At 48.4% G+C, this 17,295-nt stretch overlaps 1 protein-coding gene across 10 annotated transcripts in view; it reads left to right on the forward strand.

Moving 5' to 3' along the window:
* The window catches only part of GATAD2A (GATA zinc finger domain containing 2A), a 97,461-nt gene that overhangs the window by 6,487 nt on the left and 73,679 nt on the right, over positions 1-17,295 (forward strand). The window contains exon 1 of one of the 10 annotated variants that reach the window (XM_036996178.2): positions 5,978-6,264. The exons of 4 other annotated variants lie outside the window; for them this stretch is intronic. In XM_036996178.2, coding sequence (XP_036852073.1) covers positions 6,014-6,264 — 251 coding nt within the window. In that variant the 5' untranslated portion in view covers positions 5,978-6,013. Of the gene's footprint in view, positions 1-5,977; positions 6,265-10,298; positions 10,320-17,295 lie in introns of those variants that run through there. 5 more of the 10 variants (XM_036996177.2, XM_073220289.1, XM_036996181.2 and 2 more) reach the window with 5 other exon arrangements.

A 17,295-nucleotide genomic window follows, 5' to 3' on the forward strand; every position in this document is an offset into this window, starting at 1 on the left:
AGAGTCCACCACTGGCTGGCTCTGTGACCTCAGGAAAGGAGCCTAATGCAAGTGGCTAACCTCTTTGACCCTCGGTTTCCTCGTTTGTGGGGTGGGTATGGTAAACACGAAGCAAGTGGTCAGATTGTTGCAGGTGCCCAGTAAAGTTGTCACAGGATCATATCAAGGCTGTCTGTCCCTCTTGAGGTTGGTACCCATTTGGACACCTATCTGTGGCAGTTAATACTGCCTGAGAGGAAATTGTCCCGATTGGGGCTGCAGGCTGGGGTTGTGACTGAGGGCCTGTGATCCAGAGGTTCCCAGATTGGCTGATTTTCCCCAGATAGTCCCATCTGTTCATTGTCACCCTGCACTGCTGTGCTTGACTTGGCGTACTGACCATATGGACTTAAAGTACATCCTGAAGCATGATGGGGTAGCCAGGAGAGAGGCTTAAACCTACACACTATACGGCTGCAGTATGTGCTGGCTCAAGCCTCACCTTTGAGGGTGATGGAAATACTCATTTAATTTGCCAAGGGTCAGGCATCTGGCTGGGCACAGGAGATCATAGACTACCAGGAACACAGTTTCATGCACTGGTAAGCGTAGCATAGCAAAATGGTGAAGCACTGCAGCTGGATGGGAGAAAGGAGGGCTATAATTGAATGTAGGCCAAGGTAGGGGGATAGAGAGAGCTATCTGTTAGGTGCTAGGGCATTCTGGGGGAGAGGAACAGCATGGATAAGGATCTGGAGGTGAAAAACGGCCTGGTGAGTTCCCTTGAGGAGCTTATGCATCTAAAAAAGCTTAAACCAAGCACCTTCAGCAAGAAAAGCCCAGTCACCATCCAAGGTGGGAAGTCTTATAAAATGTGCTCCAGTGGGATTCAGAATTTAACCAAATTAAAATAATATTTAAATGAGCTCTTAATAAACATTTGCAGCAGAAGCCAGTGATGGCCAGTGAAATCACACCATCTAGAGTCTCTTTATAATGGTATGCAGTCTACATGTCATTTAATCTCCCAAGGCAGTTCAAGAGGGCAGATTTGGGGGCTGCTCCTGAAGTTTTCTGACTTTGAGGATCACCATTATCTAAGCTGGTCTGAAATTCTTAACACAGCAGAACAGTTTTTTAAGTTGCATGGCATTTTCAAGGTTTAGCCTTCAGATTTATAAAGCTTTCAAGCCTTATATTTAACCTCTCAAAGTGTCTCTGTTGGAAGTTGGCTTTTGACCTATGTTTGAAAATAAAGATCTTAGTCTTCCCTAACCAGAAGTTGGTAAAATGTAGTCCTGACTAGGTCAGCATGCAAGAGAGCATGGTTGTTTGTTATCAAGCTATGAAGGAGAAAACTGGAAAGACCTTCCACCTGTATTTTCTATAGTTGAAATGCTAGGCACCAAGGGTCCAGAGGTGTGTACCGATCCTATTAGGAAAACAGAGGAATGTTTTTCCTTTCTATGTCAAGTTGGAAGATCTGCCATTTAACAACTTGGGAGTGAGTGTGAACTGGATACCAAGTTCTTAAAACACGTTTTTCTTCATGGCTAAAACAAGGATGTTTATTAGTAGACCAGTGATGTGACTAGCACCCTCTCTTTGCTAAGCAGGTCTCTAGACTTAATTAGGACTGTCATATAGTCTTCTGTTTTGTTACTGATAGTTTTCTGAATTTTTTTCCTTTTAACTCTTTAATTCATGGGAAACATGTTTCACTTACTAACTTTTCAAAGACTTAAACCTGATCTATATTAGGTGGTATTTTTTTTGGGTAACCCATGTGTACACACAAAAGAGATATCCCTTGCCAACTGGTGACACATGCAGATGAAGCCAGAGTGGGAGATACTCTTCGGTTCACGGTTCACGAGGCTACTTCTGAGTAGTTTGCACTTAACCCTTTAGGGGAGCATTTGTGCTCAGAACCCTGTAATTGTGGGACATTATCAGGACCACCCAGAGACTAACTGCAGACGGAGCCTGAACTCCATGCGCACAGATGCTAAGCACACCCAATCCTGGTTAGAAACAACACACACGACTGAACAGACATGCTGACACAGTGGCCCATCTCCAGAGAGCTGTTTTCAGAGGCTTTCAGCATCCGGGCAGGGAAAGGGCAGGTGGGTGATGGCTCTCCCACAAAATCCTAATCTGGGGTAAGAACGTGGTAATCGAAAAAAAGACGTTTGTTGGAGCAGCCCTAATGCATCACGAGGATGGTATTTAATAGTCCCTTTTGCTATTTTCTGGTTCTTGAGAAAAGTATCTGATATATCAAAGTTCTAAGGGAATCAAATTCACATGCAAGTGAACCTTTTCCTGTCCTTTCCCGGCCAAATACATTGTAATCTCTCCATGTTAGCATGAATTTGGGGTGAAATAAGAACCCTTAAAGCAGTCCTCTCTTAGGATTGTGGTTATATTGTCCCTAAACTCAGTGAAAGCATTTATAGACTTGAGAGTACTAAAAATGCAAAGTATAGAAAGCTGTTGGTGCTCTTTTTCATAAGCATACTTTTTAAAAAAGACTTGGTATGCTTTTGAATAAACAACCTATTTATTTTTTTCCATAGCATTTTTTCTTAAGGTATTATTGATATACACTCTTATGAAGGTTTCACATGAAAAAAAACGTGGTTACCACATTCACCCATATTATCAAGTCCCCCCCATACCCCATTGCAGTCACTGTCCATCAGTGTAGGAAGATGCCACAGAGTCACTACTTGCCTTCTCTGTGCTACACTGTCTTCCCTGTGACGCCCCCCCTCCACACCATGTACACTAAACATGATACCCCACAATCCCCTTCTCCCTCCTCCCCACCCTCCCTCCCCAACTTCTCCCCTTTGGTAATTGCTAGTCCCTTCTTGGAGTCTGTGAGTCTGCTGTTGTTTTGTTCCTTCAGTTTTGCTTCTTTACAACCTGTTTATTTTTTAGAGAGTTTCTCAGGAAACAAGTGGGAGCTTTGTATCACTGACAGGAGTAATCTCAGAATTATTTTAAGTCTATGTAACTAGATCTGCTTAGCTTGTGAATTTAAGTAAGTAGTTGACAATTAATATTTTGGGAGAGAGAGGTATGTAAAAAGTTTAAAGGATAGTGAATCCATCCCTTTTCAGCCCTTTCTGTCCCCAAACTCCCACACTTTAGGTGTGACCAGCTTTTGCCTCTGCTATTACATATTCCTCCCTGGGATGCTTATCTGTTAAAAGCTGGCTCAAATGTCACATCCACAAAGACTTCCCAGACCCCTCCCCAGTCAGGGGAGCATGGAATCCTCTGTGATTTCTCAATCTTTGCTATGAATGCATTTTCTACATAGAAATCATTCTGAGTCTTTAACTACCACAAGCTTGTGAACTCACGACACTGGTGTTGGCAGGCTCCTTAGCCTGCAAAAACCCTTGCGATGAGTGGTTCTTGTCCATCAGTGTTTATCTCATAAGACATAGAATTTGTCCACCAGAAACTTGAAAGAAATATGAGAAAAAATAAAGAAGTACAGTACCTTAAATACTCAGTAGGTGATGCTACTTCATTTCAGTTGGTTTCACACTACTGTGGAGCCTTTGACCAATTTCTGCTATAAAAGAGAAAATGGACATGGAATTTGGCCCAAATTTCTTTTCTTCAGCTCCTCTGTTGTACATAAACAGGCTTGGATGGTGCTTAGAAGTTTATCCAATAGTACATTAGAAAGGTAACCAGAATAGTTTTGAAGTGATTCAGGTGGAAAGAGGCTTGGCTATTTATTATTAGCAAGAATCTGGTCTATGAAGGAAATAAAGTTTAAAGTGAATTTGAAAGACAATTTTATTTAACCAAATAACAGGAGCATTTTTAAAGTATTGTATTAACTGGTATCTGTAAGTATTAATTGACTGCCTTGTTCTTAGGGCAGAGGGAAAACTTTGAGAAAAACTTTAAAATGGCTTTGAAGGTGATTGCATCATATTTCATAATCATCCAGCTGTACTATTTGCTGTACTGGACTACAGGACTAGGCACAGAGATGGCAGCATCTTTAGTCCAAGCAGCCTCAGTATTCACCTGCCTGAGCATTGAGGACCCCAAACAAGTATGGATTCACTGCAGCTTTTTCCATCTACACACCTGGACCTTACTTCCTTTTAACTCTGGAGCTATTTCACCCAGTCTCCACCCCTGCTCTCCCCGCTGGAGAAGTTGGCACTGCCCTCTGGAGCAGCCCACTTGTCACCTGTGCACACCTCAGTCCGCAGAGGTGTGTCATTAATACGTTGCAGCTGATGCCTCCTTCTTTAAAACAGGGTGGTGGTCACCTTGGTGACTCACACATGGCTTCCCAGCTCAGACTCTGGAATCCCTACATCTGTCTCCAGTCTTGGGTCTCCCACCTGACCACACTTTGCTCTGTTGGTAGTTGATTAAGCTGGTGTTAATAAAGACCCAGGTGAGGAGCAGTGAGGTAATATTTTGCTTATATTGCTTTAATATACATCATCTGATTAATTGTTACAGAATGAAGGAGTTCTCAAAATATACAGCTGTTGAATTAGAATGAGAATTCTGGCTATTTGCTTTAACTTATTTTTTCACATAGGATCAGGGAGCTTCACGCATTCTTACAGCAAGTCACCTGTTTGAGAATAAGACTTTTTGTTTGGTTTTTGAATTTGAACATTTGAATTTCTTTGTAGCAAAGCACAATTTTTTTTTTTTGCTTACAGAAACTGGGTCAGGGAAGGCATTTGGGGGTCAACAATTTGTATTTTGTATCACTTTAGTTTGAGAAATGCCCCTCTTTTGGTCCAGGGGAGGTTGTGCCAGATGTTGCATTAAGCAGCTGGAAGATTTGGGTGAGGGGAGAGTGGTGGTGGTGGAATCCATGATAAAAAGTTGCCAGTTATGTGTGGAACTCAAGGCAGAATTAAAATGGACGTTTTGAACTTTTTGTTTGGTGGGGCAGGGTGGGCATGGCAGAAAAACAATTTCATTTGAAAAACTTGGGCTACATTGTTTTTCAAATTTGAGGTCAAGACCAAATGTGGGAGGAATTACATTGATTCTCTTTTTAGAAATTAACAGGAAATATCAGAGTACATTGCAAGTGGTAAAGGTATGGTGAAAATTTGTTTCAGTTGTATGAATATGTATTATGATGTGTTATACAAAAATTAAAAGCCACTATTTAGGAGTCTAGGTGTCTCATGAATTATTTGTTTTAACGCTGGAAAAAGAATAAAAGGGCCTTTTTTGATGATTATTCAGAACCTCTCTTGATATTGAGAACTTTCTAATGATACTGGATATTTTATTTTCTCTATTGAAATTGTTTGTTTTTATGTAGTTTAACATCTCCAAAGCCCCATACTCTTTCAAGTTAAACTGTGTTTTCTTGTTTCCTCCCCGTCACCAGAGAGGGGAGGTTGCAGATTTGCTTTCTTGGGAGGGGGTTTCACCTTCTCCCAGAGGCACGGGGAGTGGGTGGTGTTGGTGCAGATTGGGAGGTAACTGGAGAAGGAAAGTAGTCATCCCCAAGTGTCTTGTGGGTGGATTTGGAGCTTCGTAGAACTCTGTTGACTGCGCCGGAGAAACGAGGGTTTAGCCGTTCCCGGGAGAGTAGCTTCTGTGTGCCGACCCCGCGGGGATGGCATTCTAACCTCAGTTTTCAGAAACTGAGTTGCTCGCAGTCGAGCGGCTCAGCTGGAGCTAGGTCAGCAGCGAGCGCGTCGTGAGTCAGCCCCGGGAGCAGACCGGTGGTGACTCTATGCCGCCGGTGAGCTGGCGACGGCCTCCCGGCCCCGGCGGAGAGCGCAGGGTCCTGGAGGGCAGGGAGCCCACCCTATCCCTAGCCCGCGTGGGAAACTGACGCGAGGAGCAGTGTCTCGAAGTTCTGGAGGGGCGGCGCTTCCGGGGCGGTGCCGACCGGCCCCGCCCCCACGGTTAAGCCCCGCCCATCCCGGCGCGGGAGGGCGGCGTCGCCTTTAAGAGCTCCCCGGTGTTTTGGGGGCCGCGGGCCGGGCGCGCTGACCTGGTGCGCATGTCCCGGGCGGTGACGCCGGCGCCGGGCTCCATGTGTGCGGCCGAGGGGCGCATTATCTGGCCGGCGGCGCGGGCAGGCGGGCGGACCCGCGGAGCAAGCGCCGCGGGCCCGGGCGGCCCCACAGGGGGAGCGAACGCGCGCGGCCTGGCGCCCCCGGCCTCTCGGCCGCCCGGCCCCGCAAGCGACCCGGGCCCAACGGCCCTGCGAACCCGCGCGCTGACCCTAGGGCTCGGCCGGCTCGCGGCCCGGTAAGTTCCGGACCAAACTTGGTGGGGGCCAGGGCCGGAGCCGGGGGTGCCCGGTGGAGAGTAGGACCGCGGAGGCCGCGCGGGTCAGGCAGGCTCGGGGGTTCGGAGGGCTCTGAGGGACCCCCTCGTGAGCATGGAAAAGTGAGAGCGAGCGAGCTCTACGCCTCCTTGTATTCCGGGACTATCTTCCTCGTGCTGCCCTGGAAAGTTGCGCGCTCCGATGCCGCCCGGGCACGTGGGGGCCGGGCCAGGCGGGGGTCCCTGAAAGTCTCGGCGTCGCCTCGCTTCCTTCTGCGCTTCCCCCGGGGCCGGGGGAGGGGCCAGGCCTTAAGGCGTCGCTTCTGGACTGGTGCGTGCGGTGTGTGTGTGGGGGGGAGTTGGCGGCACGTGGGCGCGCGGGGCGGGGGTCCTGGGCAGAGGGGCGGGGGTCTCGGGCGGGCCCAGCCGCGGCTCTGAACCCCACGGCGGCGGCCGCGATGACGGCGGCGGCGGATACCGTGTCAGAATAAGAGTCCCCGCGCGCCCACGCCTGCAGGGCCGGCCCTCGCACCCCCCCCTCTCCCTCTCGCGCCCTTCCTGCCTGACCCCTTGGAGCCGCGTGACCCTTCCCCCTCTCTGGGCTCCAGCCCTTCACAGTGCTTACACTCAAATTTGCCTCCGCATATAGGCGGTGGCTGTATTGATTTCTTTTTTTACCACCTGGAATGGGTCGGCATCAGTGACTAGACAGCAGCAGCTGGCCTTTTAAAGGGATTATTGCCAAGACTCGGAATTGATCAGTTCAACGAGGAAAAGGCTTATGGGCAGGTCCTCAGCCTAGAGCAGGACTGACGCTTGGCGTGTGTGCATACATTGGGACTCAGAAATGGATGGGGATCCCTCCTTTAGGAACTGAGAGACAACCCTTGGGTGCAATGTTTTTGCCTTGCCCTAGGAATTTTGTAGGGACTGCTTAATTTTGTGTGTCTGCCCTAATGTCTTTAGGTGTGTGTAGTTCATCCTTACCTCACAAGCTTTGGATTCTTTTAGATTAAAGTCCGGGTGAGTCACTTGAGCCTTTAATTTTCTCTCTTCCTCCCCCTTGTACTTCTTTCAGTTTTCTTGGAGTACGCAGTGCTGGTTAAGTATTGAGTTCTGTGTCCATTTCGTACAGTGACACCTTCTGGCTGTGGCAGTACAGAGAAACTGACAGCCTTCTGTGCAGTTGCTTCAGTCTTGGACTGCAGGTTCTGTTGATGTTCTTTTTCTTCTGTAGTGGCTACAAGTTTTCTTTTAAGTTAGATTAGGTGAAGTAATGTTTGCTGGCACCAGATCAGTATGCTAAGATCAGTAGCTTGTGAGATCTGCCAGCAAGCTGTGGAAGAGGGCTAAGGATCAAATTATCCCCAGATTTGAGTGCCTACTGTGTGCCATGCTCAGTGTGTACAGACATCTTCCATGCCCGTAACAGTCCTGTAGGGAGGGGAACTCGAATCTCCTACTTTATAGGTGAGGGAACAGGCAGGCTTCTGGAGGCCAGGCTGATTGCTGAAAGCCGCTGAGTGGTAGAGAGGCAGAGCTGGGCTTGAGCCTCCGCTGTTAGGGCATCAGAGCCCAGTGATGCTTCTGTTGCAAACGTAAGTTGTGAGCATTTCCTGGGAGCTCCTAAAACAAGAGACCATTTACTTTTTCGGGCTCCAGCGCATCTCTGCTGGAAGTTGGGGAATGACCTGGTGACAGGAGCAACATTCTATCCCTGCGTTGTCTTCTTCAGAGAGGAGAATTAACCAGCCAGCCCTGAAGGAGCTATGCCCACAGACTTGCCTCTCTGCATTCACTTCTCAGCTTCCAACTCAGGAAAGTTGGCCCTTTTCTTAGAGGAAGCAGTGTAGAGTGGGGTTTTCAGAGCAATTTGCCTGACCCTCTCACTCCCCTCCATTCATCTTTCATCCTCCCCTAAAATTCTGAAGTTCGTTTTTCCAGAGGATTGGCTCTCATCTTGGATGTAAGTAGAGAATGGGATGGCTCCTGTGTTACTGATTTGAATGCATTGTTATTTCCGCTCAGATGACATCATTTTTTTAAATGTCAAGTCATCTCTATTAATGCAGTATCATTTGGCAGATTCTACAGTCTTATATTTTGATAATGAGGAAAGAAATAGTGCTACTATTGGTAGAAAAATCCTGGAAGGATTTGTACCAATCAACAGTAAAATCTCTGGATTAGGGTCAGTAATAGCTTTTTTTTTTTTTTTAACTTTTTAGTATCTCTTTTATGATTGCTTAAGAAATAATGGATGCTTTTTGAGTTATAAAACACATTTTAAAGACTCCCGTTCTCAACCCTTCTAGTAGCCCCTCTCAGTTGTTTTGCACCATTTATTTTGTGAATTTCTGGCATTGCAAGTAGTGATTTCTGGATTGATTTATTCAGTATATATTGGAGTGCATTTGTGCCCCCCGCACTGTGGTAGGAGTCCCTGCTCAGTGGAGTTTAACCATGAGATTAGTGAGGGAGAAATCGTAATTAATCTCATGAACGTGGGGAAACTTACAAAGGCCAAGGAGAAAAGGGCACTGTGACCTGGAGAGCAAGACTCCAGGGACCCTCCCTCCAACTGGGATCTGAGGATAAGTAGGTAAAGAGAATAGGGGAGAGAGTGTTTCCATTACAGTGCTGGGGGCTGAGGAATATCAGCATGGTTGGAACAGAGGCACACACACAGGAGATGAGGGAGATGGGCGGGCAGGCTGTGGGGCTGAGGGATTCTGGGATTTACCCTGAGAGCAGTGGGACCTCAGTGAAGAGGACAAGGCAGGAATCGGTGTCATGAGGCTCATAGCTAGGACCTCAGTGGGCCTGAGATAGCAGAGTAGAAGGATGCTTCTGAAGGTCGAGGGTGGGAAGGTAGTGGGACACTTCTGAAGTGTGGCATTTTTCTGGTGTGTGTTCTCTTGGGAGAAAATTTAGAATATGTCAGTTCCCAGCAAAGACAAAATCATAGTGCCCTTACCATTGAATTTAGGTAAGGACCTTCAGTGTGCTAATCTCTGAAAGTGAGGGCAACTCCTGCTTGTTTGGAGAGCTACCTGCTTGGACTTGGGGTGTTTCTGTGCCACTAGATGGAACGGACACAGCTATTTTCCCTAGACTTTTTCCACCCCAGATAATTGAGTTAATTCATGCTTGTAGAAAATTGGGAAGATTATGAAACGGGTGAGTAGGTGAGGTCTTCATGAGCAGTTGTCCTGGGGTAATAGATCATTGCTGAAATTCATTGTTGGGTTGGGAAGCACAGCAGAACCAGAAGAACGAGTCGGCCCTGGCCCACTTCGAGAGCCGTGCTGCCTAAGTGTGGTCGTTTGTTAGAATGGATACTCTTGATTATCTGAATTGGGTTAGGAGGTGAATTAGACAGTCTAGCCTCAGATTGCTATTCTTCAGGTAATGGAATTAATGTGTCAAGTGTGCAGAGCTAAGTCTTTGAATTGGAATAGGAAGGCAGTGTGTTGAGGTTGAGATAAAAGAGGGGGACCCAGTGAGGTGAAAGTAGTGAGACTGGGTTCTTAGGTGCCAGCTGGGGACAGATCCTGCGTACCTGTGGATTGCGGCAAACATGATCCAGGACTTTTTAGTCAAGAGGAATGTCAGACCAAATGGGCTTTTTGCCCCTCCCCTTGCTTTCTAGGCTGAATTGGTGACCTCTTTTTATCTGATGGAAATGTAGGTTAGTCTTTTAGAAGACAAAGGAACTTACTGTTAATTGAATACCTGCAGGTAGCCTTAGGAAGTGACTGGGAATCCTCTGGAACCCTCTGGGGTGTGGGGGAAAGGGCCCTTGCAGCTTCTGCATGCACTGCACCCACTTGCTCTCTCTGATCCTCACAAAGGTACCCCTGTTTCACAGGTGCATCTGTCAGGGGCCTTGGCATCCTGTTCTTAACGTTCTGGGGTCCTTATGTGAAAGGACTGAAGACTTGATGTCTGTCTGAGGAGTGGGAGGCCAGCATCTGAGATAGAACGTGTTGGCAGGGGATGGACAGTATCTGAGAGTGGGCTCCCAGCAAGTTGAGGTAGGAGTTTTGGGGAAGGGGCAGGGCTGCTTGGCCTGGGAGAGGGCCAGCTGCAGCTGGGGGCAGAGTGGGGGAGCTGTGTGGGGCTGAGGAAAGTCCCTCCTTGTGTGCTGGAGACTCCTTTAGCTGTTCCTGCTGGAGCTCCATCTCCACCCACCACCACCTGACCTGCCAGACCAGTCAGGTCTTTTGATGTGAACCTTCAAACTTAATTCATCCTAAATGAGGTTTGAGTATGCTTTAAAAAATATTGCTGCATTATAGCAGTGGAGTAGCTCCTCCTGGTGCCTGGGAGGCCATCCTGTGGCCAGTGCTGTCTTCTGTCTGCTGAGTGAGGCCGTGGGCCTTTCCCCAGGCAGTAGGTCCCTGCAGTGGCGGTGCAGCCCAGCCCTGGCTTTGCCTCAGATAGGGTGGGCTGTGAGCTCCGCTCAGCCACACTCCTAGTGACATGACCTTGCTGAACCTTGCCCTCTGTTTCCCATTTCTAGAAAGGAGGTGGTAATGTCTTCCTTCAATGGCTGAGTTGGGAATTAAGTGAGATAATAAATGTGAGTGTCTTAACACAGTGCCTGGTGTGGCTGCAATTCAGTGAATGTGCCGTTACGATTTTGGGGGGAGGTCCCCTGCACTTCTGAACCAGGCAGAGCACAAAAGCATTAACAACTGTTCCACTTCGTGTGTGTATAGCACCTCCAAGCCTGGGGGACAGACATCACGGTCTGCTGCTGTGTCCCTGGAGCCATAGCCTGTTCTTAGGTTCCAGATGGAAGAAGATGAAGTCCCCTACAGAGGGTGACACTTGTTAGGGTCCCCTTGCCAGTTATTCTACAGCTGGGAGTCGTGCCAGCCTTTCTGATTTCAGTCTTTGCATCTTTTTCCCACCAGCCACGGTGCCTTGCTAGAGATAGAGAATAGCTGGGTTGGTGGTGTGCCCCACCAGGGAAAAGGAGGCAGCTCCTATCCTGGCCCTAGGCTTGGTGAACCCCATGTTCTTCCAGGGACAACCCCTCCATCTGTGAGATGTGATTTGTCATGGGCGTCCTGCCTTTGAGAACCGAGAGGGACCCCTCTGCAATTACGGCTTTATCCCTGAGTGGACTCTGGCCAGGGCTGGGAAGTGGGTTGCCTGGTGGTGCATGCAGTGGCCAATGGGAGTGCCTGGGCCTGAATCCCATTCTGCTTCTGGACTTAGAGCTCTCTGGCTGGCTTGGGAATTGGACAGATCTGGCTTTGTCACTGAGTGCAACTTACCACTCTTCATTCAGCCTTGTGGGGGTGTTGGGGGTTGCCTGGTTATCTGGCCTCAGCTTTCCCATCTGTAGACAGGGAATGCATCTTTGATCTCATAGGAATGCTGTAAGGACAAGTGGGAAATGTTCACAGGTGGTCCGGGGTACCCAGCCCCTGCTTCTCCATTCATGTCTGAGGCAGAATCCTTCTCCCCCCAGATGACATCTACACCTTTATCCCCCCAGTGTCTCACATGTCAGTTACCACACACAAGAAACACTCAGATTGAGGAGCTGGATTGTCTTTATAACAAAATCCCACCTCAGTCTAACAATTTGGAGGTCTTGGGAGCTCACTGTAAGGAGATCTCACCTAAAAAGGTCAGATTATCCAGAAGGAAAGTGAAAAGCCCTGTGGCCCTAAACATTTATATGAGCCCAACATAACATTTCCTCCCACCCCAGCTATTCTGTGCCATTAGCCTTTGAGTCAGTGGCTGTTAAACTCCACTCAACACATTCTTACCTTAGAGGTGGTTGTTCGCCATGACCTTGGAAGTGAGCAAATTGCAGGCTAGTACCAGTTGACCCTTGAACAACATGGGTTTGAACTGCATGGGTCCATTTATATGCAGGTTTTTTTTTTCAATAAATTTATTGGAAGAATTTTTGGGGGTTTGTGACAATTTGAAAAAGCATTGCTTTAGTGTAAGAATATAGTACATAATGTGTACAAGACATGCATTAATTGACTGTTCTTAGGCTTCCAGTCAAGAGTAGGCTATTAGTGGTTGACTTTTTGGGGGGTCAAAAGTTAATGTGGATTTTTGACTGTAGGGTGTGTTGGTTTCCCTAACCTCTGTGTTCGAGGGGTCAACTATTCTGTCACTTGAGTTTGCGGTTGGTGGATTTTTGAGGCAGTGATAACAGATTTTTAGTTCTCTTGTGTGTTTTGGGCAGGCTGACTCTGCCAGCAAGTTCTGAAAACTTTGCTGCTACAATCTTCATTAACATGCACATTTTTTCCAATTGCTTGATGGTTTGGGGGAAAGTAGGAGCATGGCAAACTGAATTCTTTGTTTGAAAGCATTGGTTGAATTACTCCAGATCTGTGATGTTCTCAGGACTTGTGTATCATTGACAGAACACCTGCACTTTACTTTCTGTTGTCTCCTGTAATTCTGTGCATGTAAAGGGTTAGTACCCTCCCCTTCAGTGACGGTGTCTCTTCTGGAGGACTCTGTAATGAGAGCCCTCCCCCAGGGTTCCTGTACCCATTGGAATCCTGGGAGATTTTGAGGGTTTGATTAGTGTTTTCTTTACCACTTTTGTTTGATTAACTGACCTTAGCAGTTTGTATGTGAGTCATCTGTCTCCTGCCTCCCCTTCTTAAACCTTTAAAGTTCTGTAAATGGCATTTCCTGATAAAGAAGTCTGGAGGGTTGGCACAAGCCTCAGGTGTCAGGAGCAGGAGGAGTTGCCTGGGCTGCTTTTGAAGTCGTCCTGGGCAAAGCTTTAACATACTGAGTCTGGATAGGAATGTAATTGCAGCTTTACTGTTGATTTGTATTTGTCAGGCAGAGCATTAGAAACGTAACTCTGGTCCTTGGGCGGTGGGCAGGTTCAGGAGTCACTTGGGACCTGCTCTCTTCCTGTGCCATTTTGTTGAACCCAGCATGCAGCACACACACTTCAAATGAGTGGGGTGCCCTGGGTGTTACAAACTGGAAACTGAGGCCGGAGAGGAGTGTCCCACCCCAGGTTAATCAGCAGGAGGGAGGAGAACGTAGTTCTCTGTTCCCTCCTGGGCCCTCTGTGGTCTGATCTCTGTCATCCTTATTTCTTCATGACTTGTTTAGTTCTGTTTTGGTTTAGGTTCCTCCTCCCATTAGGTCCGTTGGCAGGTTTTCTTCCTCAAGCCCTCATCTTTTTTTGAGCCCTGAGGTCATCGTGGCATCTGTAGTGTAGGGATGGGGCAGGACACAGGGAGGAAGGACTCAGGGCTGTTCTGGAATCTCAAGGCTGCCTTTAAAAAAAACGAAGTAACAGTATTTCGTGTTCTGGAATTGAGTGGGTGATCGCTTTCAATTTTAAGAGCATAAAACTGCTTTTCCCATCTATTAAGAAAACAGTAATGACACCTACTTACCTTGTAGACATCCTTCAGGTGATAAGTGGGTGACCATTTAAAGACCAAAAAAAAAAAACAACTCATGGAAATAAGGCAGAATGGGCTAAGCATCAGGTTGTGTACCAGGCTCCAGGGGTCAGCTTTGTTGCTCCAGGGCAAGAGAAAGGGGCCTTAACATCCAGATAAGGTGCTGGATAATTCTGGAACAGCACAACTTGGCTGCTAAAAAGCTCTAAAGGGGATATTGTCTCTTGGATATCTTTTATATCTGGGGGAGTCTGTTCTGGTTGCTGGAGTGGTCTTTAAACTGCATCACAAGAAAACTGATGAGTGGATTGAACACGTTTTGTTTGGAGGAGAGAAGATAGAGGGTGGGGACAGCAAGGGGCGTGGGGATTGGACAGATGGCTTTTACTGCTGCTGGCTCCGTGGGGCACCCTCTCCCCCACTCAGAGAGTATGGGGGGAGTTCCTCTTACTTCCCCGAGATAAGATCAGTGACCCTGCCACAATAGGCAGGAGAAGCGGGCCTGGGGAAGTTGTCACCTGGGAAAGGGGCTCCGCGTGGGGTGAACAGCTCAGAGCTGTGTACCCACCTTCTGTGAAAGATGATGGGGGCTTGTCCACCCTGAGGCCTTGGTTTATTAAGGGAAAAAGGAAAGTTACATTGCTTAGAAAAATTAGGGTGACTTTGATCTGTTTTACCAGCTTCTGAGTCTATGAACCATTGTCAACCTTTTTTTTTTTTTTAAAGTTATTTAAAAAAACCCATTTAAGAGCCTGAGCTTCTTTAGTAGGTGCCCCATGGCATGAAATGCAGTGCCGGCATCTCACACCACAATGAACAATGAATAGGGTGGATGTGTTGCTGGCTGTGGGATTCCTCAAGCAGAGCTTCTTAGCGGAGGGATGGTCTGGGTGACTGGGCTGCAGAGCCGTCCTTGCGGCCAGGTGGCCGCAGCCCTCATTTTACTAGTGTGTGGTGCAGATGCTGTTTCTGTGCCATGCATGTCATGGAATAGATGGGGCCTCTGAGCTGTATCTCCTCTCCAAGCCCGCACACTCCTCTGAGAAGAGATGGTTTTCTTGGTCGTGGGTGCGTGGGGTCTGCAGCACTTGTGGAGGTTGGTGATGTTGGACTAGACCATTCAAAGGAGCGTTCCCCTGTGCTGGAGCATCAGGGAGGGATGCAGTTGGCAAAGCCCTCCCAGACCTCAGGGTTTATGCTAAGTTGTAGGGGGAAATAAGGTCGAAAAATGCAAGTTGTTCTGATGATTGTTGACGAACTCAAATGGAAGGTTGTCTACACTTCATTCTAAAAGCATGGAGAGCCCTCAGACGTTTGTGAGGAGGTGAGTGTCCATTTGAATTGAGCAGGGAAGCCAGTCGGGAAGAAAGGCCATTGATTAAAGGCAGCCCCATGGGCTATAATATAATATGACCTTGAACTTGCCTGATGGGGAATAAAAAGGGATGGGTGCCAGAGACACTGCAGGGAGATTGAGATGAACTGCATACTAGGGGCCGAGGACACGTCTCTTCCCTTCAACTACTGGAGTCCCTTCCCTGCTCTGCCTTACTGTGTCCTAGAGTCCGGTGACAAGTGAGAAGGCCCTTTCCTGCCTTAAGGGTCTCAGCCACGCAGGTGCCTTGAGAGAACTAGAGTGGGTAGGAGCATGCCTGAGAGGATGCAGCTGAGTGAAGACTGAAGCTGACACAGGCCCCAGTATTGTGGGTCCTTGTTTTGGGGGGTGCTGAGTTTGAGCAAAGGTGAGCTGAGCTGGGTTCTGAAGTGGTCTGAGGTGTGTTTACTCCCTGGGAGAAGGTGGGTATTGGTATGACAGCCTGGCCTGTGGACCTAGGTGGCTGCTGTCTGCTTGGTTGGGCTTGGAGGACACCATGGGTCGAGGCATGGAGGCCCTGAGTGACTGTCAGGACCCTCGTGAATGCAGGGGCGTGGCCTGCCTGCTGGCCGGCTGGGGGTGGGGGCCAGGGGGCAGGTGCAGAACCTGATCTGTTCCTGATTCCCCTTGTGGGAGGTCAGAGTGTGATAATAGGTGAAAGCGTCACAGACCAGAGGGACTGTGTTCAGAATGCCGGGAAAGTTTGTTCTGCTCTGTTCCCAAGAGTGAGGCAGTGATGGCCGGATGGGAATCGGGAGCACAGCCCCCCATTTAGCCTGTCAACGGACTTTGTAGCAATTAGAGGGACCTGGAGGAGGCTCAGTGAGATTCCAGCGGCCTTGGGAGCAGGTTGGTAACCTGCATATTCTAGGTTGTGAGGACAGTCCAGCATGAGGTGTGGGATACTTTTCCAGAAAGACCCAGAAGGATTAAGACTCTTCTCTGAAACATCGACATGAATTATTCCAACAGCTGCTGCTTCTTGGTTTGAGAGAGTTTCCTTCTTTCATGCATTGCTCAAATGTTTTAAAATCCTGGGTCCTTTGGCAGAGTCCAGGGAGAAGCGAAGTGACGCCACTGGTTTTGAGAGTGCGGAAGGGTTGTGGTCTCAAGAAGCAAAGGGGCCCCAGGATTTGGCACTTGGAAAAATAGGACTTTGGTCCTATGAACAAGGTACTGTCAGGTCTTGTTTGTGGGGTTGGAGGTGGGAGTGAGGGGTCAGGTGAGTTGGTGAGGGTGGCAACCTGGTGCCCTATGTACAGAGCTAGTGGGCTGGCATGTCCTGCACCACTGCCCATCCTGGGAAGTCCTCCCTGCAGGGCCCAGGCTGTCCTCAAACTTACCTTGCTGTGAGTGTCCTGGAGACCAGCCTCCTCTCTGGTCTGTTTGTTACTGCCTCACATGTGTGAGCGCTGTGCTCTTCCTATGACAGAAAGGGGGAAGTCTGCACACACGCTCCTTGTGGAGGGCCTGTGGTTTCCTCCTGTGGCACATTAAGAGTGTGGTTGGCATGTGTGTACATTTTACTGGAAACAAAGATGAATACTGGTCTGGGTTTGTGAGCCAGACTGGCAGTGTTGATCGAGTCCTTTGAGCCTGTTGCCTTGGTTTGTACCCTGCATGTAGGGGCTTAGGAATAGGTGCTTCATTAACCTTGGTGGGTGGGGGTGGGTTGTGCCTTTTACAGAAGGTGAGGTTGCACTTGAATCTCGAATTTGCTGCCTGGTCCTTGAGACGCAGGCTTGTGCTAAGAGGCTCACTCCTGCGAGTTTTGCAGCAATTTAGTGAAGGGTTAAGTTGGTGTGCTGATGGATAAGAGGAATTGTGGGTGCCCTGATCTCTGCTCTAGGAAGTCTTCCCAGAGCCTTGGGAAGGATTCAGTCCTAGGAGAGTCTCAGAGTCAGACTGTCCCTGTGGGTGCAGTCGTTCTGAGCCTGGGCTGGGATGGTGGGCTGACCTGGGTCTGAATTCCCATTTGACTTGTTAACCCTGTGATCTTGGCCCATCACCTGACTTCTCTCAGCCCTTTTTTTCACCTATCAAGCATGGATAACATTGGCAGCCCCTCGTGAGAAGTGGAGGTGATAGTGGCAGTTCCCTATGTGAAGAGAGGTTATCAGTGGTAGTCCTGTGTGTAAGGTAGGGGTAACAATGGCAGTACCCTGTGGGAAATGGGGGACAGTGGTAGTCCCTTGCTGAAGTGTTGGGTAGCAT

This window comes from Manis javanica, chromosome 13 (genome assembly GCF_040802235.1).
Source record: "Manis javanica isolate MJ-LG chromosome 13, MJ_LKY, whole genome shotgun sequence".
NCBI classification, from domain to species: domain Eukaryota; kingdom Metazoa; phylum Chordata; class Mammalia; order Pholidota; family Manidae; genus Manis; species Manis javanica.